Genomic DNA, 27,970 nt, shown 5'->3' with positions numbered 1-27,970 from the left:
GCATTACTCCACGATGGGCAAGACTGGCATTCGATCGGCTAACAAAGTCAGCTTCGAGAAGCCGGCTTCTGAGCAGCCAGGCCTGCATGTAAGTACAACTAGCCTTCTATAATGGAAGAAAATGTTGACAATCGTTCCAGAACAGATGGCACCCTGATAGTAAGACAAGACTTGGAGCTCACGTTGGGAATTTTGACTGACCTGCCTCAAGTCCCCTTTAGTGGTACCATCAAGAATGGCGAGACCGTCAAGATCGAATGTGTAGACTGGTAATCAACCTTCCGTGCGCCTTCAACAGATATCACCCACCATGCTCATTCATACGCTTCTAGGACTGGTGGCCAAATCGGCAACAATGACTCAGCGGACGACATGCTCAATGTCGACTTGACCAAGATCCACTACCTCAGTGGCCCCTTCGAAATCGAAGACGCTCAGCCCGGAGATCTACTGCTGGTGGAAATCATGGATGTGCAGCCCTTCGAGGACCAACCGTGGGGATTCACGGGCGTCTTTGACAAAAACAACGGCGGGGGGTTCCTGGATGAGATCTACCCCACGGCGTAAGTTTTCACGTCTTCTCACTCTCGCTCGTTCATGGTAGACAGATAATGTTCCTTTTCCATGTATGCCTTTACAAATGACTGCTCCTTGAATAGCTGACTGACACGGCGATTCGATTCACGAGGAAACAGTGCAAAAGCCATCTGGGACTTTGAAGGAATCTACTGCAGCTCGCGACACATCCCGCACGTGAAATTCGCCGGGCTCATCCACCCAGGCATCCTGGGGTGCGCACCCTCGGCTGAGGTGCTCGAGACATGGAACACGCGCGAAGGGGAACTCATCGCTGCCAACAAGCTCGAGCGAGACGTCGCGAAGCCGCCTGAGCCGGTCAACGTCCATGCCGGCAGTGCGGACGCTACTTTGAAAGAGAAAGTCGGCAAAGAAGGAGCTAGGACAATTCCTGGACGGCCTGAACATGGTGGAAACTGCGAGTGAGTGGATTTCCTGCATTCCTGTGAAAAGTCATGGCCCGTAGTAGTAGTCAGGGAAGAGACGGAGAAGATAATGCCAGAAGCTCGCTAACACTGGGAATAGTATCAAGAACTTGAGCAGAGGCAGCAAGGTTTATCTCCCTGTCCACGTTCCCGGCGCTAAGTTCAGCGTGGGCGATCTGCATTTCTCCCGTAAGTTGAACCGGACCAGTTACCCCGGTGCTGCTTTCGCTCTTCCAGTATCAGACTGTGCTGACCATCGAGGGGGGGGGAAGAGGGCGACGGAGAAATCTCCTTTTGCGGCGCCATTGAGATGGCGGGCGTCATCACAATCAACTTTAAGGTCATCAAGAACGGCGTCGCGGATCTTGGCCTCAAGTCGCCCATCTACATCCCGGGCCCCGTCGAGCCACAGTTCGGCCCCGGTCGCCACATTTACTTTGAGGGGTTTTCGGTTGACGAGCATGGAAAGCAGCATTATATGGACGTCACCGTCGCGTATAGGCAGACGAGCTTGCGTGAGTCACCCCCGGTTGCCTTTCCAGCCTTGTTTTGCTCTACCCTAAGCGGCAACCTTGGGTCATGATCCGAACAACCGGAAAGCTTGACAATGATGGTGGGAGTGTAGGAAGATCATGGGCTGAACAACCAACAAACAGGCGTCATCGAATACCTTCGTCGCTTCGGCTACAGCGACTACCAGGCTTACCTCCTCATGTCCTGTGCGCCAATCCAGGGCCACGTGGCTGGCATTGTCGATATCCCCAACGCGTGCACGACGATCGGCGTGCCCATGGACATTTTCGACTTTGACATCTCCCCCGCCGCAGGAAAGGTTGAAAAGAGAGACATGGGCAGCTGCGCCTTCGCGACGGGCGTCACGGAGGGGAAAATCGAGAAGGGAGGTGAGAATAGCGAACATAGCTTCGGTGGTGGGTTGACGTATAAGAAGAGTGCTGTGGAAGGGGTGAAGGATAAGATCATGGGGGGTACCTGAGCGTGCTTTCTCCGTAGGAAAATCGGAGGTGTTACGGTAGTTAGGCGGGGTCGGAGTCAGCTTAGTGACGAACTTTCATCGTGTTCGTAGTTCATCTGTGTACGGGATATGAACGCTGAAAAACCTAGTCTGAGCCGCCCCGGCGCCTGCTACCACCGCCTGACTTTACGCACATAACCACAACCCCATGGTCCCAAAACCCTGTGCCACCAACTCCGGCCTGCCATGTCACGCAAATCCTCCAAACATGCCATCAAAAGTCAGGAATCTCAGTCATAGACGTGTGCCCTGTCTCGCCCGTGTGAGTCCTGGCCTCAGCCGCACTAGTGCCGAGCCAATCGCAGTTGGGAGCGTTGCACTTGCGCAGGGCATTGTCGCCGGTATTCGCCGCGGCGCCGCGCGAGGGCTCATCCTTGATCTCGTCAAAGCCCATGTGCCCCGTCTGTTGAGCGTGCTTGTTGGCCTCCTTTTGGCCGTTGCCGAGCCAGTCGCATCCAGGGACAGTGCAGCGCAGCAGGAACTCGACCGTGTCGGTGAAGTAGTGCATCTCGTGCAGCTTGCGGATGAGCTCGCGGGTCTTTTCGAGAATCTCGTCGTCGGAGGTGCTCCAGTTGGTGCGGTCCAGCTCGGGCGGAAGGTCGGAGTGGGTGTAGGGCGGCTCCGAGGGGCTGCAGGCGATGCGGTCGTAGTGGATACCCGAGTAGACGAGGATGCAGCGTGAGTCCTTGTTCTCGCCGAACTTGAGCGGATTCTGGGACTTGACGTCGAAGGCCACGATCTCGAGGTCGAAGAGATCCGAAAAGATGCCCAGCTCAATGGCGCCGCCCCAGCGTTCGGGGTCCTGAATGGTACGGCAATACTTGTCCACGGGCATGCTCAGGATGGCCTCGGAGTAGTCGTCGGGGTGCTGGCGGATGTAGTCTGCAACCATTTTGCGGAGCTCCTTGGCCTCAAGCTGCTTGCCGGGGATGGCTCCGCCAAAGGCAGTGAAGAGACAACTGTTGTCATCGGGCATGACCCGGAGGACTGGAGGGTTATCAGATGAGGATTATGATGCGAGTGGCGGACTGGAGACTTACGCAGCGTTGACTCGCGCTCCGGCCAGGGAATGCTAATCTCCGATGGAGTAGCGTCCGCCGCTGGGTCGAGGCGGGCCTTCTTGGATGCCGGGCCATCTACATCAGGGCCCCGGGAGGAGACCGGGGGAGCCGCAGGCGGCGGTGTCATGGAACGGTGCTGGGCTGGTTCAATGCTGAAAGACTGTCCACTGAGGCCCAAGTCCTTGGCGTTTGCGTCCTTCTGGTCGAGGGTCAGAGTCTGGAGAGGCCAGCCGTATTTGAGACTGAACTCGGCGATCCCTGTCTTATCCTTGATTTCGTTGAAGAGATCGCCGACAGTGGCAGTATCCTCGAGCGAGACCACGCCGGTGCCTCCCGGGCCCTTGTATCTGGCTCTCATGGTGTTACGGTGTGGTGGTTAGATGAGGGCGTAAATGAGACGTTGGTTGTCCGAACAAAGGTGAGACCGGGACCCGACAGGTTGGGGTTGAATGGCAAAGGAAATCCAACAAAGGGCACAGTTTCGGAAGTAGCGTGAATGGTAGAGATCAGCTCAGCCGGAGACGGACCCGGAAGACAGCCGGTGGGCACCGAGTGGCCGTTGTTGGAACGGCGGGGCCCAACGGAGGGGTTCGTTAATCTTATCGCAAGGGAACACGAGAGTGATTGGGGGCCGAGAGCAACGTGGCTGGGTTGGGGCTGGAGGATGGGAGCTGGCGGCTCAAACAATCCTTGGAATGAGCCTGGTTCGAACGAAAAGCAGCAAGCTAATAAAGCAAGAACGTTATAATGGAGTGGAACAAACCGAACCCCAAGGTGATGTGACTCGCAGCGCAATGATTGCTGATGAGGTGCTGAGACGCGCTAGAAGCTTCTTCGCTTATTCAGTAGTTCCAGAAAAGCGGCGCCGGCGTGGCTGGGCGCGTGATGTTGAAGCTGCAACAACAAAATCACGGGTCTGAGCGTTATAATGGCGAGATGCTTGGAATATGTAACTAGGCCAGATCTGTATCCTGCCGAGTATGTTTGGCGTTTAGTAGGAGGCTGTCTAACCAGGGGAATTCAAGAATGACGTTGTATAGAGTACTGGGGTTGGAGATGTGGTGGCTTCACTTGATCTTGGGTGGAGAACTACTCCGATAAATACTGAGCTGCGTTGTCCAGTGCCGATGCGCCAGTGACAATGACTTCATTGCTGTTCCCTTGTCATAGCCGCCCACGTCATCTTTCTGCACTGAGCTCTCATTTAGGCGCATGTGGATATCCTGCACTTGTAATCATTGCGTTGTGAATTTGTGGGATTGGGCTTCATCAAGACCCAGTCCCCCTTTGAACAATGGAAGCCAGCAACTTAACGAAATAAAGGTTTGGGATTTGAGAAGCCCCAGGCCCATGCTACAGGGCGACATTTGAGACCTGCAAAACGGCGTATCATGTTGAATTCGCTCTGGGCGGCCATCATATCTTGTGGCTTCTTGGATGCAGAGGAGACTGAGTCGACTTATAAGAAGGAAAGAAAGAAAGAAAGAAAGAATGCTTGTGTTGTCAACCGTTTACTTTCTCTCAACAGGATCATGCATATGCAGGTGGACTAATTAACAAACTTTACTCGAAAATAAGTGCTGTCTGCTGTCCGCTCCCGCTACTATTATTGCTGGCACGCAAACTGCCAGAGTGAAGAAAGAAAACCACTTGATGGTAGGACTGCATAGTGGCCCCCTTCACTTCAAGTGCAGGCAAGGTCGACCGACATTGAGTCTAGACTCTCGTTCGTTTAACCGGCCACTCACAAGATATCAGTTAGCCGAGGTGGGCCCGAAACGAGGCACGGCAAGCCCCGGGCCCTTTCCATGCTAACACCCCTCTCAGCACCACTTGTACCCGTTGCACCCCGGCCCAGCTCCCGTCTCACTGCTTTCGCAAACCTCCAATTCCTCAGTCCGAACCAACTCGTGCTCGAAAATTTGACCGTTGCGACACAGGACCTCAACCCCGTATTTTACCCGGGCTTTCCAAAGCAGAGGGCCCAGTACCTTGTCTGATCCCTTGCGCCCCCAATTGTCCTTGGAGAAGCAAAGTCCAGCCGCCTTATTTGCGACCTCGAGAGGTGGAGGAAACCATGTCGACGCGCAGCGACGCGCCCGAAGTGCGCGAGTCCATCGAGGCCAAAGTCGCCAACGATGTCGAGATGACAGATGCCCTAGACTCCAACACTGCCGATGCCAACGCTTCCGATTCCAACAGAGCCGAAGCAATTGTCACAGCGAGGACGGACGCTCCCGAGAAAATGGATGTCGACGCCAACCCAGGTGCCGACGCAGATGTCGACGCGGACGCGGACGGTGAAGCCGATGTAGATGCAGACGCGGACGCGGACGCCGATGGAGATGCCGATGCCGATGCTGATGCCGACGCAGACGCCGATGCGGACGGAGACCCCGATGACGGCGCCGTATCACCCGTAGAATCCGAGCCTGGCGACCTCTTGGATGTCATCCAGACTCTCAACTCGACCCTCAGCAACCATAAGGACGCAGAGTACGTTTCGGCCTGGCAAATTACCTGCTCATTAAGATACTGACAATTGGTGCTGTAGTGGCGAATGGTGGGCGGCTAGTTTCCAGCGCATCCCGAATAAGCGACAATTGCCCGACTATTTCGAGATCATTGAGAACCCCATCGCATTCAGCACGATTCGTGTAGGTCATGCCGCTCGAGGGATATTCTGATGACCGAACCCAACTGGTTAACAACCTGCAGCACAAGATCCAGAAAAAGCAGTATACCGAGTTTTCCGAGTTCGTCCGTGACGTTGCCCAGATCTGCCACAACGCACAGGTGTACAACCGATCTTCTTCTGCCATCTTCAAAAGCGCCACTGTCATCCGAGACCTGCTCAAGGAAGAGCTGCAGAAACTCGTCACCAAGGCTACTATCAAGCCAGAGGAGGCTGAGCTGCCAGACTTGGGTGAACTCCCACCCGCTGAGGAATCTTCTCCAGAGGCTGAGTCTGAAGAAGATGAGGAGGAAGAAGAAGACGAGGAGGAGGAGGAGGACGAAGACGACGATGACTCAGACGATGATGGAAGGCGTCGTCGTAACAGGAGGCGAGGCAGAACTTCTTTTACGAAGCGCCAGGTTGATGAAGCCAGAGAGGATGACGAGCATAAGAAGCGGGGCCGTCCTCCCAAAGTCTTGACGCCCCTCGAGGCCCGGGTTCATAACGTGATCAAGGGTTTGCGCAAGTTCAAGTCGGACGACGGCGACTTGCTCATCGGCCCGTTCGAAAAGCTTCCTGACAAGACGATGAATCCGGATTACTACCAAGTCATCAGCAACCCCATTGCACTGGACAACATCAAAAGAAAGGCCAAGAGGAAGAAGTATTCGACCGTTGACGATGTTTTGAAGGATATCGATATCATGTTCGGCAACGCCAAGGAGTACAATGAGGAAGGCAGTGATATTTACCAAGCTGCCGTCGAGTTGCAAAAGCAAGCACATGAGATGGTCGCACAGGAGAAGGCAAGACCCGACGATGAGTTCCGAGACGAGGATGGTAAGCTGCCGTTGTCCGAGATTCAGCACAACGGCCAGACGTGGAAAGTTGGTAAGTCTTGAGTCCGATCTGGAAAAGAGTTGGCGGCCACTTTTGTCTAACGGCTATCCCACAGGTGATTGGGTGCATATCCGCAACGTCAACGACATGGCCAAGCCCATCGTCGCCCAAATCTTCCGCACCTGGCAGGACCGCGCTGGCCAACGGTGGATCAACGCCTGCTGGTATTATCGACCTGAGCAGACTGTGCACAGGTACGAGAAACACTTCTTCGAGAACGAGGTGGCCAAGACAGGCCAATACCGTGACCACCAGATCGAGGAAGTACACGACCGCTGTTTTGTCATGTTTGTGACGCGCTTCAACAAGGGCCGGCCGCGCGGACTGCCGGGGGACAAGGAGGTGTACGTGTGCGAGTCCCGGTACAACGAGGCGACGTGCCGCTTCAACAAGATTAAAACGTGGGCCAGCTGCGTTCCTGACGAGGTGCGCGAGAAGGACTATGAGATGGTTCTATTTGATCAGCCGCGGCGGCTGAGGAAAGTGCCCAGTCCGATCAAACACCTGCTGCAGGCCGACGCGAGGGAAACGGATGAACTGCCCAAGCCGACGTGGGGAGCTGCAAACGCACCACCAATTATTGGTGCCGTGCATCGGCGACCACGAGAAGCAAACGTAAGTCTCGATGGATTGATTTCTTTTGTTTTCCCCTCCTTCACACCGTTCTCGAACCGGCTTCCGGCTCGCTACTCACTCCCATCGCCTGCCCTCCATTTCCATCTACGCACATAGCCTTATCGTGCCGTCTCCTGGGTGTATGTGTGTGGGCGGACAAATTTTCGAGCCTCCAACAACACCACACACCCTCACGCCTTCTCTTTCGGTTATCCAGTACAGGTAGATAAAGGGAGCGACGCGTGGGGGACAATAACAACACCCTGCAGCTCGTCTCAAACCACTCCCACAAAACTTGCGTTCCTTTCCACACCCTCCACACTTTGTTCACGTCACATTTTCCTACCATTTTATTTTATTTTATTCTTCCTTTCACATTCTCTGGGTCTCCCGCCTCACCTCGTCTCTATTGCATGAACTGACCAGGTATGCGTTGATGCAGGAATCTCCTCCGCCTGAGCCGACGCCTTCGCCGCCACCAATGGCCCAAGACGCCGCGCGACGCCCTTCGGTGCTTCAAGCCATGCGCCAGACGCCGAGCGACATGTCGATGGGAAACCCTCCCACGCCGTACGGCCACGGCATGGGAGCCGCCCCGTCTCCGTCGCCAGCCATGTACGCCCAGCAGTATACACCTCAGCATGCGTCAGCATCTCCTGTTGCGGTGCCGCATCAGACACCGGTCCCTTTACCCCAAATCCCACACCAGCCGTCTCACTCTCCGCAGCAGCCCATCCGTCCCATGTATCAGCAGCAGGGATTCGCGCCAAGCCCATACCAGCAGCACCAGCACCCGCACCCGCACCCACAGCATCCACAGCACCATCCCCACCAGCACCAGCACCAGCTCCCGCACCAGCAGCACCAGCAGCACCACCAGCCGCCGCCGCCGCCACCCCAGTACCAGCAGGCCCAAGCGCCTGTCCCACAGCACCAGCAGCACCAGCAGCACCAGCACCAGCACCAGCACCACCAGATGCATCCACAAATGATGCCAGCAAATCCTTTGGGCCAGACCTTCAACCACCATCAAATGCAGCCTCACCCAGCTGCAGCCCGCACCCCCATGGCGTCTACACCCAATGCCATGCAGCCGAACAACGCCTACAACCCGCCACGGCCCCCTGAGGTTTTTGTTCTGCCCGACCACATCAACGACCAGATCCCAGAGGAGGTGCGCAGCCAGTACAACAGGGACGAGAGCGGCAGAATTATTTTCTTCACCACACCGCCCGTCGCCCGCCCCGGCCACGGGCTCGCACCGGAGAACGCCAACTCGGGCCACAGCCTCGCGTATCTTGCTAAGAGCAACCCGGAATGGCTGTCGGAACGCACCACCCGGGCCAAGGCCTTTTCTGTCGCAAAGCAGAAGGAATTGAAAACCAAAATGGTCATTGACGAGATCACCAAGGGGAAGACGCAGGAAGAGTTGCGCGATTGGGCGAGCGATTCCTGGGCTCTCTACTGGAAGAGCCACGCCCAAGAGACGCGTCGCATGCGGGAGGAGGAGGGCCTGGACGAGCATGAGAGGCTCGTGGCAGAGCAGCGGGCTACTCGGGTCAAGTCGAGAAAGGCACGCGAGGAGGCGGCCGAGAGGGCCGAAGAGGCCAAGAAGGCCAACTATCTCGAGGAAGTTTACCACGCGCACGCCAGTCTGCGGTCTTCCAAGCCTCGCGGCGGATGAGGGCCGCCGCGCGGGGCGACGAGAGCCGTGATTGATACTGCGTCGTCGTTCTCGGAGGGGCAGCAGGATATGCACGGCCTCGCGGGTAGGACGGACGAGGAGTTTTGGCGGATCGGACTGTTGTGATACCTTTTGACTTGGGGAGTTCACGGGAACCAACGGCTCACTGTATCAGATACTATTAAAGGGGATTCCACGATACACTGTACATCAATAATACTCAAAATTGCAGAGACAGGCGGAGTCGAGGGAAGAGGGCTGGGTCTCTCCATGTATGTGGGGGCATGTGGTGATTTTGATACCATGGCGGGCTGCAACAAATTCCTGTTTCCCAAGAAGCGCTCACGATGTTTGACGATGTAGCCGCGGTCCAGCAAAAACACGATGAGACTCGGGCAAGCTTTGTGTGTCTTTGTTCGGCCCTTGTCCTCTGATGGTATATTCTTTTGTTTGTCTGGGATAAAGAAGGAAAGTCTGGCTGGCGGCAGTCGTGTTTCATCTCAAGGTGGCGCCGAAAGTCGATTCTGGTAAACCCCACATTGACAGCTGTCGCAATAGTCCTTGCTCAGTGTGCCCGAGGGGGCAGCAGTGCAGTGCAGTACAGCTTGATGAATCAAACCGAAGAACGTGGTGAGTCTCGTCCCGGGTGCAACCGACGGGATTGGATGAAATGGAAAAGACGTGGACGGAGACGACGTGGACGGAGACGACGTGGACGGAGCAGTCGAAACGAGGCGACGCGATGCCATGCCATTCGGTGCGATGGGTGCCCGTGGCTGGGCTGGGCCGTTGAGTGAGTGTGACTGGCTCTCCCCCTACTCCTCCCTCCCAGCCTGTCAGCTTTCGCTTTGCCTTTGCCCTGGGACCCCTGTCCTGTCCTGTCCTACTCACCTACCTGCCTGCTCACAAGCGTTGCGCCAGGGTATTAACGGCGAGCCCCGGGTAGGCTAGTGCAGATCTGATTCGCCCCCTTGGGCTCAAAGTGCCTGCGTCTGCCTGCCTAACGGGCATTGACGGGCCCAGCCATTGGGGACCGGCCGTTCCTGACCCCATTGTCTGTACCTACACTGACCGACTTGCGATACAATACCTGACCGGCACTGCCGCACTGGCGAGAATTGGGCCTCTTTTGACCGGACACACGCTAATCGTGCCTCAAGCGCGCGGCCAACTGCTGACGTTGACGACTCGCCAACTTCAACCTTCCATTTCTACCTCACCTTCTCTCTCCTCCTTTCACCACTACCCCAACTTTCTTACCTCCCTCCCTATCGCATACTGCTGGTACGCCTCGCCCTTAAAGCCCTCGAGGACCCCGGCCCCGATCACGTTCCGATCACGTCCCGATGATCATTATTTCTTCATTTCACTTCATCCTCTCCGTCCTGCGTCGCCACTTCATTTGGTATCACATCGGGCCAACAAACTCCCTTCCTTTGGCTGTTATTTGACCCACTGTCTTTTCGTGCCCTTTCTACTTCATCTTCCCCATGTGCCGGTGAGGTACAAGCAAATAGTTTTGGTTCGAGGCATATACAGCTCTTTTCTGCCTTGCTTTGGGGGTGCTTTCATTTTCCCCAAGAGCATTATCCGTCTTTCGAAAGAGGGCTCGGAACGGAACCGACCCAACGCCACCCAAGTCGCACGCCTGTCCACCAGGGCCACGATAAGAGTCATCTACCACAACACACATCTCCGATACATCCACCATTAAAATCTTTAGACTTTGTCAACGGCCATTTTGGCTTCAACGGTCGTGTCAACCAGCCTGACACCAGAGTTAATCACATTTTGCACCAATCCCGCCGCCTACCATACAGTTATTTCTACGGTTCTCACCTGACCTCGGCGACAAGCTTCACGGTATCAGGAACACTGCCAACTTTATACAGTTCTCCATGATAAAAGTAATAAATACGCTGGCAAGATGGCGTCCGCAATCCTCTCCCGCAGAAAACCTCGTCAGAGACATCCATCGCCCAGTCCTGTCATAACAACCTCGACTGCACAGAGTCTTCCCAGCACTTTACCGTCGTCCTCATCCTCGTCCACCTCGCTTGGAAACTTCTCAGAGATCTTTGCCCTGTTTCAATGTCACCAGGCACCACCCGCCTCTGCTAAAAACGAAACCCTTCCTCGGCCGCTTCCCTCTTCGTCCGAGCAGAAATCTCAGACACTGAGCTCATCTTCCAGCTCTCGTGTTCTTTTCTTCATCCCAGATCAGCTCATCCGACAAACGATGGCTGGAAAGGTTGACAAGAAGACGCTGGTCGTCACCAAGAAGTCAAAGACTGACCTCAAGCCCGAGGCCAAGCCCAAGGCCAATGGCGTTCAGAAACCGTCTTACAACGCAATCGCTGCTCTCCCTCCATCGCCGGCTCCCTCTGAAATATCGGGTGATGCCACCAGCCATTCCGACTCGGCTTCTTTCAAAGGAGACTTTGATTCGCCCACCGTGGCTCGTGAAGGCGGCGCAGCCTTGTCTGACATCACCACGCCTCCCGCAACCCCTCCCGCCCAATCAACCACGTTTCCGCCCTCGACAGATGGCCTGGATCTTGCTGGTGAGCGTCTCTTGAAGAAGCAAACAACTAAGAGAACCCGTCTCTCTCCGGAGAAGACATTCTCGGCTCGCCTCTTCGATCGCTTTGGTACCCATGATGCAAAGCTCCGGCATCAGTTCCCAAAGAACTACGCCGAGGGTTTCCATGTGTTTATTGACGGTTCCAACGTTAGCATTGGCTACTACAACACTCTCAAGAAAATTCTCAACATGGATAGGAACGAGAACCTCCCAGCAGACTTTAGCCTTTCTGCCTTGCAGCAAGTGCTGGAGCGGGACAGGCCGGTTGTGAAGCGCTTCATTGCCGGCTCAAGAAGGGAGGAGGGTTCCGAGCCAGTGTATCTTCAGCATGCGCAACAAAACGGCTACGCCACAAAGGTTTACAGCCGGGTGCCCAAAGCTCCGACCTACAATCCGAATTCTTCTTCCGACTCTGAAGATGGGTACCGAGGTCTTCGGAAAATGAAGATGCGCGAGCAAGGCGTTGATGAGGCGATTCATTTGGGCATGTCTGACAGCATCATCGACACCATTGGCAACCCCGGCGTCATGGTTGTCGTTACCGGAGACGCAAATCAAGCCGAGTTTTCAGAAGGGTTTCGGGTCTACACTGAAAAGGCTCTGAGAAACGGCTGGGTCGTTGAGGTGTACTCCTACGGGGGAAGCGCCTCAGGCCGCTGGAGAGATCCTTCCTTTCTCAACAATGAGGAATGGGCTGGTCGAGTGAGCCATCACTACCTGGACAGCTTCGTCTGGGATATGCGTGACCCCAACCACGTGGACAAGCGCTCCGCTCGGTCTACCCAATCTGCTACGGGACCACGCACGAGTACCAAGAAGAGCAAGCAGAGTAAGTTCTTCAACTCCTCGGGCTATCTTTCTGAGCAAACAACCACCCAAAAGACAGCCAGTACCTGGTTAGCACTCGACACGCCGGTCGCCCGACCAGTTCAAACGACGACAGTCTATTCCTATGGACCACCCATCGCCACGCCTACCCCTCAACGGGGCTTCACTGGCGGCGTACTTGGGTCCTTCAGTGCTCATACTTCTTCGCAGTCATTCACCGGATCGGCCTATCAACAGCATGTGCAGGGTTACAGCACCTCCCTGACAATGGAGGGACAGACTGCCATGTTGACTGGCTGCCCAACCGTGGCCTACAGCGCAAGCTGGAACCTTTACTGAACACAACTCTTTGACAGCGTACTCGCCGAAAGGTAGTACTCACACTGTCAAATTTTGTGTGGCAGAATTTGTATACATTGGTCTTGCGTGAAAATGAGATCTTTGATATACACTGGATACAGACAGCCTGCTCGACCCCGTATCCTGCATGATGCGATACACACATTGGGGGAGAAAAGCATGTAACAAAGCTTGATCCGGAGGGAACAAGAAATTGCCTCCTTCGGTTGAAACCACCCATCTACTTGCTGGCGTTTGTCTAGACATGAAACAAGGTCTTCGCACTCGTTGACACACCGCATTCTTTTTCACATTGGTGTTCTTCGATCTCCAGAGGCAAAATCAACACGGTCGACATCTTGGCAGTCTCTTTTGGTCTTGGCATCTACCACGGCGTCTTCGCGATGGATTCGCTCACATGTTCTTTCTAAGCGTTTGGTTTCAGGGCTTGATTCAGTGGAGTCAGCGTTGTCGTTTGCGGGATTAGTTGGTGTCTTTTTGGTCTGTTTTGCTTCGTCTATGGGGAAATGAGCATAAAATGTCTTCCGGGAGCAAACGAAGAGATTTCACCTCACATGAGAGCAACCTTTCGTTACTTGGGTTTCATTGTTCGTCTGGATTCTTTCGAGGGGAATAAACGAATGAGCGAATTTCAGATACCCCTTTCCTGCTTTTTTTGTCTAATTGTCTTTCTTGTGCACATACGTCATACAAACCACGACTATGATAACGACGTTTGGATCACGCAGGGGCAGGCAGGCAGGATAGAAGGCAGCATTGGACCAGTAGAGACGCGTCGATGAATTCACGTGTCATAAAATCATCATAAAATAAACGCCGGAGGCAGTAATCTGCCTCTGTTTCCAAATTATTTTTACATTGGTTGTTGCATGATGAATGCATCCTTTCAGTGATTTGTGTGTCTATGGGCGGCGGCTTGTCCCTCTATAGAACAACTCATCGGCTTACCCACATGGCAGTAAATGCCTTTAACAATCCTCCAGATCACTCGACTCCTCCCCCCCCCCCCCCCCCCCCCCCCCCCCCCCTCCCGGGAGCAAACAGTCCGTAGCTCAATATCGACGTCCGGCGCAACGACGAAGGAGGGGCAAAGCAACCATGTCGGTCTCTATGCGCCACTAGCATCACTATCACAAGGCCAGATATTAGAACCGTATGCCAGCCTAGAGTAGAGATGTTGCATATCAACGTGGGGTATTGTTCCATTCAACTACATCTCGTTCGTGTGTAAGTGGCTAAGACCAAAGCATGACTGAATGACGACCACCGCTGCCCTTTCACTCCCAGACCACCTTTCCAACATACATAGCAGGAGAGGAAGGGAAGACAGGCGGGGGAGAAAGAGAGAAAACACCGCTCCACCCCCACCCTTTCATAACGCTTGATCGCTTCTTTTTCTAGACCCATTCCCGCGCTGCCCAAACTTCCGCAGCTAGCCAATTCTCAACACAGAAGCCCTTCGATACTGAGGCTCAAGTATCCTTGACGACACAACATCTAACCCCCTAGAAAAAGAAGGTTGCTTTAACCCTCCCTCCTTGTGCAAAGAAGAGCTCAAATGACATCAGTGCTAGCCAGGTGCAAATGTGTGTAGTGGCTGCAAGCCACACGTGCAAGAGCGAGGCGTTCCGTATCCCAAATCTCACCCGAAACGCCTCATAAATGTTGTTTATAGATCATAATTCAAACCCCACCAATCTCCAAAAATCAAAGAAAAAACCAGATGTAAAATCGCCAGTTAAGTCGGCTGATCTGCCGGCACAGATTGCGCGCGTCTTGAAAGGGGAGGGGGTATACTAGGCCTTCGCCGTGAAAGACCCAAAGAAACGGGGGGGGAAAAGAATAGTAGCATATTAGGCGGGGGATGCGATCAAAATGATCATACGGATGGCTGGACCGAGTACGAAACCCAAAGGTAGCGAAATATCAACCAGTCCCTCCTCATTCCCGGATGGATGTCATGCCACCGCCACTGCCTCCTTCGAGAAGAGGCTGGCTTGGAGGGGGCATGTTGTTGTGGCCTTTGGAAACAGAAACGGTAGTGGCAGGTGTTGCGTTGCCAGAAGATCCATCGCTGGGCCGAGCAGGTGTACTGCTGCTCGCCTTGGCTTCATTTTGAAGCTGAGACGAGTGTATTGGAGAGTTTGACTTCTTGCTCGATGCGTCGGCATTGGTGTTTCCACCTCCTCGGGATGAGTTGCGCGGCGAAACCCGCCCAACCTACTCTTGATTAACATCGTGATCCTCTGATCGATCCACTATAGAGGGCTCAGCGCTTCTCACCTGCTTTGCCCAACGCAGGCCACAGCTGTTGCATAGATCTCTTTGGCCGCTCGGTCCTCGCCGCCATTCAGGTGTGTTGCGTGTATGGCAGTTGGCGCAGTCGCGAACGACATTGCCGACTCCCTTTCTTCGCTTTCTCTTTTTCTTGTTTGAAAGTAGACCGCCCAGTTCCTCGGCTAGGATTCTGTTGACCTTTTCCATCTGTCGCAATTCGAATTGCCAGCTGGAGCACTTTGTCGTCCTCAGCTCATCAAAGATGTTGTCATCAGCGGCTAGAGCTGCCTCCTGCGAGCCTGGAATGGCTTTACTACCAGATGCCGAAATAGGACCGGTCTTCTTCAGATCTGCATTGCTGGTGGGCTGCAGGACCTGTGCGTTTGCTTGAGAGCTTGATTTCACGCTTCCAGGGGGTGTGGCTGCCGGTGCGATGGCCCTAGATGAAGCTTTCAGGAGTTTGGTCTGAGCCAGCAAAAAGGTGGGTTTCTGGCCGTCCGCGGCATCTCCGGGGTACAACGTGGTTTGTGCCTGGAGAACCTGTCCTCTCCTGTTATGAACTTCGTGCTTGCAACTGACAATCTTACCCCTTCTGGCCTTCTCGATCGCCCGGCCGAATTCGGCTCGACTCTCCCTCCGCATCAGCTCCTGCATACTCGTGCCTATCAGGCTATCTGGCTGCAAATCGAGCAGAGATCGGATGTTGGAGGAAACGAAAAGGAACATGCCGGATGCTGAAATTTTTGTCCATAATTCGCTGTCGCCGATACCTCCGTGGGCCTCTAGGTCTCGACGGCTCAACGCGAAGACGGGCCGCTTTCTCCCTACCAAGATAATGCATTTCCTGCCCTTGCCGTGTTCGAAAAACAATGAACCATGGCTTTCGAACCACGTGTAGCCACTTTGTTTTCGCCTTATGCGAAAGACAATGTTGACCGAATTGCCAGCAGTGGCATCCTTCAGTTCTCGGGTTACGGGAACTATGTCGGAGGGGTGGCAAACTGTTGAAAGAGAGTTTCCAACCAACTCTGTTGCGTCATACTCCAAGACCCGCTTGCATGACGGAGAAAGATACAGGAACAGCCCCTTGAGAGAGAGGACATGCACTACGTCATCAGTGTTCTCAAGGAGCATCTTGTCCCAGGACTGTTTGTGCCAGTCAGACACAACGCCCTTGGGGTTGAACTGTTGTAACAATGTAGACACGTCGTCAACGCCAAGTGTTTGTCCGTTTTCAGGCTCAACGTTGTTCACCGTTGGAGGCGTCCAAACATACTGGCCAATATCACTATGCTTGTAGTTGACTTTGACACCGCCAGCCTCTTGGCCCTGGGCAATAGCATCCGGGCACTCGACCAGGTCGATTTGGAAGCCGACAAAGAATCGCACTTCGTTAGGGTCGTCCCAGGGAATGGGAATCATGGTCAAGAGATTAAGAAAAGGCTTTCCACCTTTGCGATAGTTGATCAAACTCTGCTGAACCTCTCGACCCTCGGCAATCTTTTTCTTCAGATTGAAGACGGAAGCGTCATCCACAAACTCGCGCTTGGAGCCGGCCTCCACTTTGCCATCCGGGGCTTGAAGAAAGCGGCAGTTTTGGCCAACAATTTCATGGCGGCTGTAACCCGTCAAGTTCTGGAAATTATCGGAGACGTATATAATGGGGCAATCGTTGAGTGAGACGTCGCAGACGACAAATGCACAGGACATATCCACGGCGCCTAGATGAATTTCGGGGTTTTTCCGCGTCGCAACGTACCACAGCGCCCGAAGCATGTCGAAGCCGCTCTTAGAGTACACGTTCTTCTCCTTCTCCTTGGCCTCGGCACGAGGCGTCGGAGGCCCCATGGCTGGAGTGGAGTCTCCGGTAGGAGGCACGGCAGCAATTTGGTTCACCGCCGTTATGGAAGATGCCCGGTTATTGGGAGACTGAGACGAGTTCTGCGTCGAATTAGTGTTATTGGACATCTTGCGTGATAACGATGGTGTTGTCTGCGGGTTGCTGTTTGAACCAGGGCCAAAGTTCCCGGCCTGATGGCTGGCCCTGGAAGTGTTGTCTGTCGGTGTCTGATATTGCTGGCCCATATTGATGGGATCATTGTCACCGTCATTCATGTCCAACGGGGTATTGAGAGTGCTTTGCGGTACGGTTGCGGACGTTTCATCAGCGACGATGTCCATGGACAGTTCGTTGGTGTTTGTATCATGAGGGCTCGGAAAGGCATTGGCCATTAGCCCCTGACCGTACATGTTCATGCTAGTCGTCGTAGGCATTGTAGGAACCGACATGTTGGAGAAATTCGACGGCATCATTGAACTGATCATGTCCGGAGAAAAGGTGGTGAAGGCATTCGTAGGAGACATCTGCAGTCCGTCTTGGCTGGCATATGCATCTAGAGAGCCCGGTATTGATATGTTGCCGGGTACATTGCTGCCCATACCTCCAACGCTGTTGGCAACGTTGTTGGGCATACTGCCATCCATGCCACCGTCCATGCCGTTGCCTAGCTGGCCGGCCATATTTGTGAATTCGCCCATCATGGCTGGGTTCTGGAAAGGATAATTGATCAGCTGGTTGTCGCCAGCGCCGAATTCCATCATGGACAATCTCCTGTCCGAGACCCCGTTTTGACCATTCTGGCTCGGGGGGATAAACGTCTGATGTACGCTACGGCGGCGTTGGAGTTCATGGTGGTTAGCTCGGATGATGTCGTCGAGAGAATCGCCGCCGTCGCCACCCCCGTTGCTGCCGCCCATCATAGGCATGCCATGGCCTTGGCTCATCTGCTGGAAACTATGGCCACCGGCCTGACCTGTGCGCTGCATTTGACGTTGTTGAGTCTGTTGCGACATCTGTCGCTGCAGCTCCTGTGGAGTGAGCTGGGGATAAAAGGCCTCCATGGCAAGCGCATCTGTGTCCGTGGGTCTTCCAAGTTGATACCGGGCGGATGTTTATCGGCAGGTCTTGGTGGGGTGCAAAAGTCGTCAAGCCGTATTCAGTCGTTCAGCCGTCCAACTTGTACTTTTCTCTCCCAAGGCGCCGGCTCAAATGGGGCCACCTGTGCATACGGTCGGGGGTGTAATGCTGCGTCTCAAGTGCCGAATTTTCGTAGCGGAAATTGGGAGATGTCGAGTAGGATGAAGAGGAGGGTGGTTGCGGAAAGAAAAGAGGCGTCGGCTCCGTGACAAAGCAAGCTACGGCGATTGATTGTCGTCCAGATAGATGGGTACTGGCGGAGGTTTCGCGGAAGAATCGGAGCGAGCGTCAGGCGAGGTAGTCGGCGAAGCGAGGCAGCTATAATGGAAATGAATGTAGCCGGGGTTTTTGTCAGCCAACGCTGCGTCGAAGGTCAGGCAATGGTCGTCTCAGGGCCTGGAGGTGGTGGAAAGTCGTGGAGGAGACAGGTTGGGTTTATTGCGGGGAGGGAAGACGGAGTTGTTGGTGGTTATACGGAACTGTTAGGTAGTCGGAGAGGAGGGGGGCTGAACTGGGAGTGGTACCAAAAGTACATGGGCCGCAGGTAGTGCTAGCACCCTGGGGCACCTCCTGCAGGTGGCGAGGTATTCCCTGGCGCGGGTATTGCTTTGGGTGTTGGCGCTGTCGCTGTCACTGGCTTTGGCTTTGGCTTTAGCCCAAGGGGTGAGAGAGAGAGAGAGAGACAGAGGAAACGATGGGTGGGAGAGACGACCTGGGCAGCATGGACAAGGCAATGCAGAGACAGAGGTGCATCCGGTCTGTATTATTCTGCATACGACACCGGGGTTTTTTTGTTTCCATATTCTAGGTTTCTTGTCCCTTCATTGTATTGGATCAGGCACGTCAAGTAGGATAAGGCTCTGGAGAATTAACTGGTACTAGGCTGAGGTATCGAGGCCCAAAGTCTCCTATCTCTACAATGTTTCTCTCTAACTGGACTTGTCACGCAACGTGGGCGGGTACTTTAGGCTGCTGTAGGGCAAGGCAATGCAGGGGAGGCATCATAGTCAGTACTAGATGCATAGAATTGCCCACAGACACCTCTCTACCTCACTTGACTCGCATGCCTTAGCTGTAGCACCTCGAAGGGTCCTTGAGGTACGATAACGATATCTAGGTATGAACAGCCAGGAAGCGTGCGTTACGAGCTGCAACATCGCAAGACAATAAATGAAGTTGTGGGTAACACCCACTCACTCGGCGGAGAGCCCCAACGGGCGGTTAGCTGCATGCCTCTATAATGTAGTACCCTCACCTCGTCTGCCTCGCCGCGCTGGCTTAATTACTGGATACTAGACTCGGATGGACCCGAGCAGTTGGAATGATGCATCCGGCACTATCCTCTCAACAGTGTGAGCTGGGGTACGGTGGGAAGAAGGGTAGTAGACTGATTTCAAGTTGCTAGACAGTGAAATCGTCCGGTTGATTTGGGTTGTCCATCTTTGGGTTGTCCTCGCCAAGACACCGCGAGGCGCGGATGCACAAACGTCCCTGAAGAATGCGGGAGACAGACGGCAATACGATTGCAGTGGAAGTGCGGTGTGCTGGAAGAGCCAAAATGGCGTTCCGCAGGATCAAGTTGTGTGATAAGGAAAGGCACATGTACTTGTCTAACAATTAAACGCTACATAACAGAGCAGAGCTGGCTGCGAGCAATATCCTGGTGTACAGCACAGCACAGCATGGCACAGCACAGCATGAGGCGGTACGTACACCGGACGTTTGCTTGGTATCTGCGTGTCGACTTCAGTGCTTACATAATATTTGATTAATATATAGAGGGCAGGGGTGTATGAGGTTTTCAAACTTAGATTTGGCACGCCAAAAATCAATTTCGTCATACCCCCAATCTTCAGACAGCCTAAACCATCCGACCCCAGACCAGACCAAAACAGCTCAGGCGCCACCACCACTACCATCAAACTTGAACAGCAAAAGAACCGTTGGCCCCATCTCACATCGCACCACCTTCCACCTGCTGGCGTCCACGCCAAGGGACGACGGGACGGTACTGGTATCCCACTAGCATTCCCTTCCTATCTTTCATTCGTTCACTCTCCCTAACTCTCCTTCACCCCTTTCTTCCTCCCTTCGTCCTTCAGACTGCACTCTTCAAACTGTGCACCACTACTACACAGGGCTAATATTTACCCTTTAGCCGTTGATCGGGCTCTGCCACGATCTTCAGCGGTAGGTAGTTAGTTCGACGAGGATAGATAGATATCTAAGCCGCTCATACCATAGCGTGTCCGTTGGAATATGACCGCCGCGGCGTATGTTGGGGGGGGGGGGGTGGGGGGGTGGGCGCATAGGCGTATGCTGCCTGGTGTCCCTCTTCTACACACATTCTCAACCCCCTTCTGTCCTGATCCGTATCCGTACCAAGTGCCTGTTGTTTGCGATCTGCATGTCCTCGACCCGTTGGACTGATCGCCGCCCACCTAAATCGCTCGCAACAGCCTCAAAACCTTCGGTCTCAGCCCGCCTCGCGCAAGCGCTTTCTCCTGTCATTCCTTTGCCCCATCCAAGCCCTCTTAACATAATGAAATGATACGCTCCTACCCGAATAAGTAATAGAAACTCGATTAATGCCCGCTCGCATCCGCACTACACACACCACACACACACACACAAAGGAAACCGCCCTGCGGTACGTGGCTACTCTACACCTTACCATGCGCCAATCGCCTCCGCCATGTGACGAACCAAAGAGAATCCCGGATGGGGTAATGATCGACAACCCATATTCTGTAAATTGTGTTGTCTGCCAGACGGCTTGCTTCCCAACACTGTCTCTAGTCATCGAGGTATGCTTCTTTCCGGGTCAAATTGTCTTGACGGCCAATCCCGTCACTCAGTCATGTGCGGGTGGAATCTAATCCCTTCAACCTGTATAATAAGTAGGATCTCTCCCTGTCTAGGGGGCAATCGCGCGGCAGTTGTCCGCTTCGTCTTCCAGCTATCACCCCTGCACCAATATGTGCGACAAGGGAACAGAAACGTTTCTGGTTTGCACCTGCATCTTGAGGAACCGCACCCAATCCTTCTAGGCCCAGCAACCCAGATACACGGCTTCCCATGGCCTACCGACGGCGAGCTAAAGAGAGGTAAAGAGGGAGAGAGAGAAACAGTGAGTGAGTGTGTGGGTGTGTGAGCGTGCTGGAGCCCTGAGCTCTCATGATGCACTAGCCCGTGAGTCGACGGTGCACTCCATACAGCGGCCACCATCCATCGACGACGAGCCTATGTGCTACCAGATCTCCATATTTAGGATCCATCATCGGGATCGATGCAGCACGGTAATACAGGGCCTGCTCCTCTCAAGACATATCGGCAACAGTGCCACTGTCCCAGGCCGTCAAGCCAGGGGCGGCGGTCGGACCTGCCAGACCAAACGCCTGGGCCGACAGCTAGGAAAGAAGGAAGTAACAAACCAGAAAAAGTCGGTGGGTGGCTTGACCGTCTCGTCGAGTAATGGCGGTAGAGGCATACGAGTCTGAGCCGGCCCCCACCCTATCTGCTCCCCCCCCCCCCCCCCCTTCCCCCCTCCTCGGAACTGCATTGACAAGCAGCATGGCAATTACATTTGCCCATGTTTGGATTTTCCGTCTTTTTTCGCCGCCAGCGCTCGTCTCACAGAGGAGCCCGAAACCTACCAATCAGACTCGCGGCGCCCAACCGAGCCTAACCCACCAGGTTTGGTCACCTGGCCAAGCTGTGGTAGTCGGTTCAATCCCTCGGTTTTCCCCTTGCCCTTTCTCTTTTCCTTTCTTTCTTCTGACCGACTGACACCGCCCCCCCCCCCCCCCCCCCCCCCCCCCCCCCAAATCTCCCAAATCTTTTCCATGCTCCGAACCCATAATAATAATACTCTAGAGACGATGCCTGTGTGTGACTCACAATCGTGCATCTGCGGTTGGCTGGTGAGAATTTTCGGCTCTACAGCTGACCGTAATCACCCACCATTCCCACACACGGACGGACAGTTCCAGTGTCCAAATGGCTGATGTCGATGTTTGCTACGTGATATGGTGAATGCTGAGGCGCTACCGCCAGCTCCCAACTCCCCTACTGGAGCTTGGTGCCCTACGTCATCGCCCCCAGAAAGCCGCGTTTCAGATATCAAAGACCAAATGTCGGACCCGAATAAACGGCTCCGTCTCCACGGCTATCTCTCTGGCTCTCAAGGGGGTCTTTTGTCCCAAGCAGACAAGGCCAAGATCAAATACCGTGAGTTTCTCTCTCGCCTTGCGGTCCAGCGTCGGGAGCAATGTGCGTACTGTCATGTTTCATCGCTCGCTCGGATGTTTAATGCAATTCCACAGCGGTGCACATTTGTCAAGTCCTAGTTCTTCACAACGCCCATTCACAAGCATCGCACACGCCCTCCAAGACAAAGACTAGCCATATCTCATCTGCGTAAATTTCTATCTGCAAAACAACCACTCCTTTATATCATCGTATCGGCATCACTGTTGGCGTCCAAATGAAAGTGGCGGTGACAAGATGACCAAAGGACGGGCTGAACCGGCCACCTTGCAACCACGCCCACCGCCTAGTACTTCCCTATTTGATTTGCCAACGGACTCGTCCGTACCGGAACCTGGCTCTGGCGAGGCAGCTATCCAAGCCCAGTGCTGTCCTTGTGTCAGGGGACTTTTTTCTCATTTCGGTGCCTGTGGTATCATCGACTGCTCCCCCTCTAATACGACACCTCGCCGTGGTGTTCCACCCGGCGCTGGATTTCCCCGAAGGTTCTTCCATACAAAACTCATCCATCAAACAACCTAAGAGAAGTACGCCGTGATGGTCTGCTGTCCCTCGGGGGAAAATTGCTGCAGCAGCGGCGTGGGGTCCACTCCCGCTTGAGACAGGAGGGCCTTGATGGCGGCCACTACGCGGCTTGCTGTTTGTCCTTGGAGAGTGTCCGCTTCCAGAGCCTGCGCAGTGAATACAAAAACCTTGCCAGCTTGGCCAAGAACAGCCGGGTGACGTCTAGAGATCACAAGTTAGCTAAAGTATGGAGGCCTGCTTATTTGACATTTGACTTACTGGTCAATCAGTTCTGCGAGGTAGGCATAAGCATAAGGCGCTGCCTCTTCGTCGTTTGTCACAGGGAGAGTCTCAATCCACTGTGCAACAACGCTGTTGGGGTCCTGCACTGAGCTGGCATTGTAGTGGAGAATCTTGGCAATGGCGGCACAGGCGTTCTCGGTGGCGTAAACATTGTCCTCGTTTCGTGCATCGGGTACTTGCGTAACTTGGAAAAGGAAGGGCAGGGCGCCGCCCAGGAACTGAGCCCAGGGAGCACCGCCGCGGTGCGCAGCCACACCAATGCCGTAGGCTGCGGCTTGTCGAATGGCAGGCGAGGAGTCCCTACAGCCATCGACCAGGGGCTGGGTGATGTAGTTGGCATACCGCTGGCTCTCAGGGCCACAGTATTCGAGCACATCGTCCATGATGCAGAGACCCCATTGGCGCTGCGTGGGGTCATCCGACTTCAAGAAACCCTCGTAGGTGCTCGACAAGCGCTCCCACGCCGGGAGGAAGGCGGCGCCGTGGTTCTTGAAGATGGCATGGAAGGCCTTGTTCATATCAGACAGGAGCGTCTGGTCGTCCTCAATGGCCAACAAAACATCGTCGGCTTCGTCTTCCGCATCCTCTGCCGTCGCGCCCTCCTTGTCATCGAGACGCTGAGCAACGCGGTCCTTGTAGTCCTCAATGGCAGAGTGAACCGAGTCGATAAAGCGGGAGAGGTGATCTGCCGAGAGACACTCCTTGCCAACAACTTCAACAGACTCGTAGAAACATTGGTACATCTCTGCCAGTGTGTCAATAGCAGGCTCTGCCGTTAGTACTTCAAGCAGTTTGTCCACGGTCGCCGCCCAAAGTCCGTTGAGCTCGTTCGAGGGGCTACCGTAGGTCTTCTTGTAGGAACTGAGGAGTTGCGGCACCAGCTTGGCCGAGATGAATCTGACAGGGTCGTGGAAGAAGAAGGCGAGACCCGGAAGGGCAATCTTCTCCATGATCTCAGCCACGTACGGCGCGAAGCTGCCCTCAAGAACCTGAGCGTACACAACCAGAAGCTCGATGGCCATGTTCTTGTCCTCCATGGTGCTAGTTCGAATACCAATCATTTTGCCCTTTAGAGGAACGAGCTCCCAGCCGTCCTCCTGCTGAATCTGTTCGACCTGGTCCTCATCATCGAGAAGCTGAATGTCGGCCTTGGCGCTAGCGAGCTCGAGAAGAGGAGGCATGACGTTCGGCAGGAAGGGAAGGAACTCTTGTCCGAGGACTCGACACATGCGGCCCCAGCAGTGCATAAGATACTGGGCCTGCGGGTCATCGGAATCCGTAATGCTCTGCTGGATGGATGCAAGCAGCTGGACCAGGGTCATGGCATCCTGACCAAGTCTCTCCTTGCCAACTGCCAGAGCGATCAGAGTGGCACACTCCATGGCCTTTGCACGGAGGAGGCGGAACTCCTTCTCATTCTCCCTTTGCAAAACGCTGACGAGCAGCGGCATCAGGGTGTCATAGTACTTGGAGAATGCGGCTTCGGCGGCGTCGGCAATGGTCGCAATAGTTGACAAAGCCTGCTCCTGAACGTAGCGCTTTTCATTCTGCAGCAATTGGAACAGATGAGCAAGCAGCTGATCAAGGTAAGGTTCCAAGATAGACTTCTCGGCCTCCTCGCAGAAGTTAACCAGAGCAGCAGCGGCATGCGACTTAACGCGGGCTTCGGGAGATTCGAGGACCGGGATGATGGCAGTGAGAACTCGAGCGTAGTAGTCGGTCTGCATCTTGGGGGCAAAATCAGTGCTCATCTGGCCCAGTGCATTGCAGCCAGCCCAGCGCACACGAGGATGCGGGTCTTTCAACGCAGGAACAACAAGGTCAAGGACTTGGCTGAGTTCACCGATCATGAGCTCGCGGCAGCCTTCGGATATGGCAGAGATAGCCATAAGTGCCGCATGTCTGTCCCTCCAAGCCATAGAGGTCATCATTCGAGGGAGCCAATTGAAGGTCGGGGCCAGGATAGTCTGGCCACCAAGCTTGTTGGCAAGTCGGTCCATGCATTGCTCTCCCGCAACGTGGTTCTGGTCGCTTTCCTCTTGGTCCAACTGGATAAAAGTCAGAATCCAAACACGGTCTGCCAAACACACAACAGCTACTTACATCATCGGAAGCCAGCCATTCAGCGGCATCATCATCGTCCTCGCCAAGGTCGGTCATAAGGCTCAGGCACTGCGTGATCATGTCATTCGTGTAAGTGGCATCCTTCCGACATAGCGAGGGCGCATAGTCGGCGAAAGTGGCCATCAACTCAAGCGCATTTTGGCGGCAGAGGTTATCGAGTTCCTTGTCTTGGATAACGGACACGCTGAACTGGACAAGGTTGTGGAAAAGGGGCTTGAACATCTTGGGCGCCGTCTCGGCCATATCGATCAGTGCGACAAGGGCGCTGCTAAGGTCCTCGGAATCGTGGCTGTCCTTGATTGGCGGTAGGATGTTCAGGACATCGGGAATAAGAGGATAGAATTTAGGCTGCGCCTTCTTTCCCAAGCTTCTGAAGAAGGCTGCGAACGCCTCCATAGCGGCGAGGCGCACCTTGTTGCAAGTCAGCTGGTTTGTGTCGGATAGGGGCTCTCGCTGGGGCTGTCATACCTGAACAGAATCATCTTTGAAGCCCTTCTGAAAGGCCTGGATAACCGTATCCTCGTGCTGCTTCTCAATAACACCAGGGGTAGTAGCGAAGACGCGGAACGCAGTCTCGCGCTTCTCAGCGTCGGGCGCAATGCTGAGCTGGAAAAGACCTCCCAGCAGTTCGGGCCAGGAATCATCTGCCATGGGGTCAGACTCAGGGCTTCCGGAAAGCGTCTGGGGTAGTATATGGACATCGGCGACGTACTGTTTTCAGTGTATTGTCTTGCAACCTCGGCGACAGCGTCGCTGATTTTATTCCGCACCGCACGCTGGAAATCGCCGCCGAGGCTCTCGAGAAGCTTCTGGCGAATGACGGCAGCCTGGTCCTTGGATAGGGACAAGAACATGTCGACAAGCTCGCCGCGCTCATTTTTGCGGCTCTTCGAGGCGATTCTTCGGAAAATGACTGCGGCAAAGGAACGTATCTGAAAGGCGGTATGGTTAGCACGAGACAGCAGTGTGAGGGGCAGGGGAGGGCTAGAAAAACAGAGCGCAGAGGAAGCCTACCGAAGCATCGGCGCCAACTTGGATTTGCTCGGCCAGGCCCATCAACAGAACCTCGGGGCGGTTGGCAAACCAGTTGTTTTGAAGATGTTCTTCTGCCTGTGTCCGAACGGAGTTGTCTGGAGACTGCAGAGCTTGCAGCAGCTGAGACAGCTCTGCGTGGACGTCTGGGGGGAGCACCGACATGATTGCGACTGTGACGGGTGGTGATCGTTATCGAGTCGATTATTTTGCTAATACCAGCCCCAAGACAGCAGGGGCGGTGGGATGTTGTCGGAGCGCGAAGGAGGGTGACGTGGGGGGGGAAGGCGGATAAGAGTCGGCGTGTTTTGTTCTGAGGGGTACTTTTTTTCCTCGTTTCGGTAGCTTAGCCCAAGTGTCTCTCTACCCTTGGTGCGCCAGAGTAAGCGAACGCGTGTCGGACGAGGATAGGAAGAAACGCGGGTAGATACAGTCTACTAGATGGAGAGACTTGTCGTAAGTGGCACGATCTGCTTCAAGTAAACAGTAGTAGAGAGAGAGGGTGTAGCAAAAATAACAAAGGAACTTGTTGCAGGAGTCAGGAAGTGAGGCAGCAAGCCCACGATGGTGAGGGACTGGGGGGTTCTGCCGTGGAGGGGAAAGCAAAAAATGTCAATAATTTTGGTAGGTTTTTGGCGGGGCTCTTGCTGTGCTCCGCTCACAAACCGCCCGCTGAATGTGTACTGCACGGAACCGCGGTGGGAGGGGCTGCGCCTGGTCCGATCAACAAGTGGTGTGTGTGTTGCTGGTGGTGTATTAAATTGTTAGTGGCTTGGACATTTGACTGGCTGTCATTGCTTGTGAATATTGCTCTCCACTGATAGTTCGACGTTGGCTAATTGCAGCATGGCAGCAGCAGGGCAGCTAGGTAGAGAGGTACCTTTGCTGCCTCAAGGTACTGTAACTATACTCTTGTTGAGGTACCGCGGTTTTCGACCTGTCAATGTCGGCCCCGTCTAATTCTTATTTTTATTTTGTTCACATGATACGAGAGGTCCGCCCCCTGGAAATTGATTGTTTTCATCTTGCTTTCTTCAAAAGAAAGAGACACGGAAAAAAGATCATCTATTCCCGCATCCACGTCGCCCATAGCTTTGTCTCTTTTGTTACCAAGTAAACCGTTGGTTGGCATGCCACGACATGCCAAACTAGACTAGAAGCGTGGCACCACAGATGCCACCGGGGGTCTATGTTGCTTCTGGTAATATCCCAAAAATGAGATATGTCGGGACAGTCCGTCGGCTAGACGATGGGACACAGGAAGAGACAAATGACGAGAGGCACACAAGAGGCCGTAAAGCAAAATATCAAAATACCAAAAATTTATACGCCCACAAGACAAAAAGAAATAATTCTTTCTGGCAAGCTACACCATGCAGAAGATCTAATGCATGAGGTTGGAAGGTTCACATTGAACAAGGAAATCCATCCATATTTGAGATCCCTTGCATTCCGCTCAAGCTGCTCCCCTGGGCCAGTGGTGGCATCGAGGGCGCAAAGTCGCGCCATAAGCTAATTCCCGAACAAAGCCTCTCGCTTCCATCTTACAGTCCCGCGTGCCCTTGAGGTTTGGCGTAACCCTGTTTTCTTGGGGCAATGGTTGCCTGGATGTAGTAAACTTCTAGGCAACATATATGACAGCTTTATGATATGTCACTGTCAATGCCGAAGGACAACTCGAAACAACAGAACGACGCACAATGCATACATTAGCCAGATGACGTTGGCAATGGAGCGGGCG

The 27,970-nt window shown here is 54.2% G+C and overlaps 6 protein-coding genes across 6 annotated transcripts; 3 read left to right on the top strand and 3 right to left on the bottom strand.

Annotated features, from left to right (window-relative positions):
- Positions 1–13: 13 nt before the first annotated feature.
- On the top strand, positions 14–1,995 carry EsH8_VI_000756 (Acetamidase/Formamidase; the record flags this gene model as incomplete). Its single annotated transcript, XM_083272009.1, has 8 exons — positions 14–88; positions 141–159; positions 212–269; positions 333–563; positions 696–998; positions 1,102–1,190; positions 1,274–1,516; positions 1,658–1,995. The coding sequence occupies 8 exons, from the start codon at positions 14–16 to the stop codon at positions 1,993–1,995; spliced, it is 1,356 nt and encodes a 451-aa protein (XP_083127183.1).
- A 253-nt stretch (positions 1,996–2,248) lies between these two features.
- EsH8_VI_000755 (ubiquitin-specific protease OTU1) lies at positions 2,249–3,453 on the bottom strand (the record flags this gene model as incomplete). The annotated part of the gene is made up of 2 exons (XM_083272008.1): positions 2,249–3,021; positions 3,075–3,453. 2 exons carry the CDS (start codon positions 3,451–3,453, stop codon positions 2,249–2,251), a joined length of 1,152 nt encoding a protein of 383 aa, XP_083127182.1.
- A 1,719-nt stretch (positions 3,454–5,172) lies between these two features.
- Positions 5,173–8,971, top strand: EsH8_VI_000754 (uncharacterized protein; the record flags this gene model as incomplete). The annotated part of the gene is made up of 5 exons (XM_083272007.1): positions 5,173–5,591; positions 5,650–5,752; positions 5,814–6,663; positions 6,728–7,287; positions 7,730–8,971. 5 exons carry the CDS (start codon positions 5,173–5,175, stop codon positions 8,969–8,971), a joined length of 3,174 nt encoding a protein of 1,057 aa, XP_083127181.1.
- Positions 8,972–11,210: 2,239 nt separating this feature from the next.
- Positions 11,211–12,722, top strand: EsH8_VI_000753 (NYN domain-containing protein; the record flags this gene model as incomplete). Its single annotated transcript, XM_083272006.1, has 1 exon — positions 11,211–12,722. One exon carries the CDS (start codon positions 11,211–11,213, stop codon positions 12,720–12,722), a length of 1,512 nt encoding a protein of 503 aa, XP_083127180.1.
- A 1,962-nt stretch (positions 12,723–14,684) lies between these two features.
- On the bottom strand, positions 14,685–17,921 carry EsH8_VI_000752 (white collar 1; the record flags this gene model as incomplete). Its single annotated transcript, XM_083272005.1, has 2 exons — positions 14,685–14,963; positions 15,027–17,921. The coding sequence occupies 2 exons, from the start codon at positions 17,919–17,921 to the stop codon at positions 14,685–14,687; spliced, it is 3,174 nt and encodes a 1,057-aa protein (XP_083127179.1).
- Positions 17,922–22,784: 4,863 nt separating this feature from the next.
- EsH8_VI_000751 (importin PSE1) lies at positions 22,785–26,394 on the bottom strand (the record flags this gene model as incomplete). The annotated part of the gene is made up of 6 exons (XM_083272004.1): positions 22,785–22,992; positions 23,050–25,121; positions 25,177–25,608; positions 25,666–25,841; positions 25,910–26,129; positions 26,212–26,394. The coding sequence occupies 6 exons, from the start codon at positions 26,392–26,394 to the stop codon at positions 22,785–22,787; spliced, it is 3,291 nt and encodes a 1,096-aa protein (XP_083127178.1).
- Positions 26,395–27,970: the final 1,576 nt, after the last annotated feature.

This window comes from Colletotrichum jinshuiense, chromosome 6 (assembly GCF_051148585.1).
Source record: "Colletotrichum jinshuiense chromosome 6, complete sequence".
Classification (NCBI taxonomy): domain Eukaryota; kingdom Fungi; phylum Ascomycota; class Sordariomycetes; order Glomerellales; family Glomerellaceae; genus Colletotrichum; species Colletotrichum jinshuiense.
Note: the sequence above shows the minus strand (reverse complement) of the source record. Positions and strands in the feature narration are given on the sequence as shown.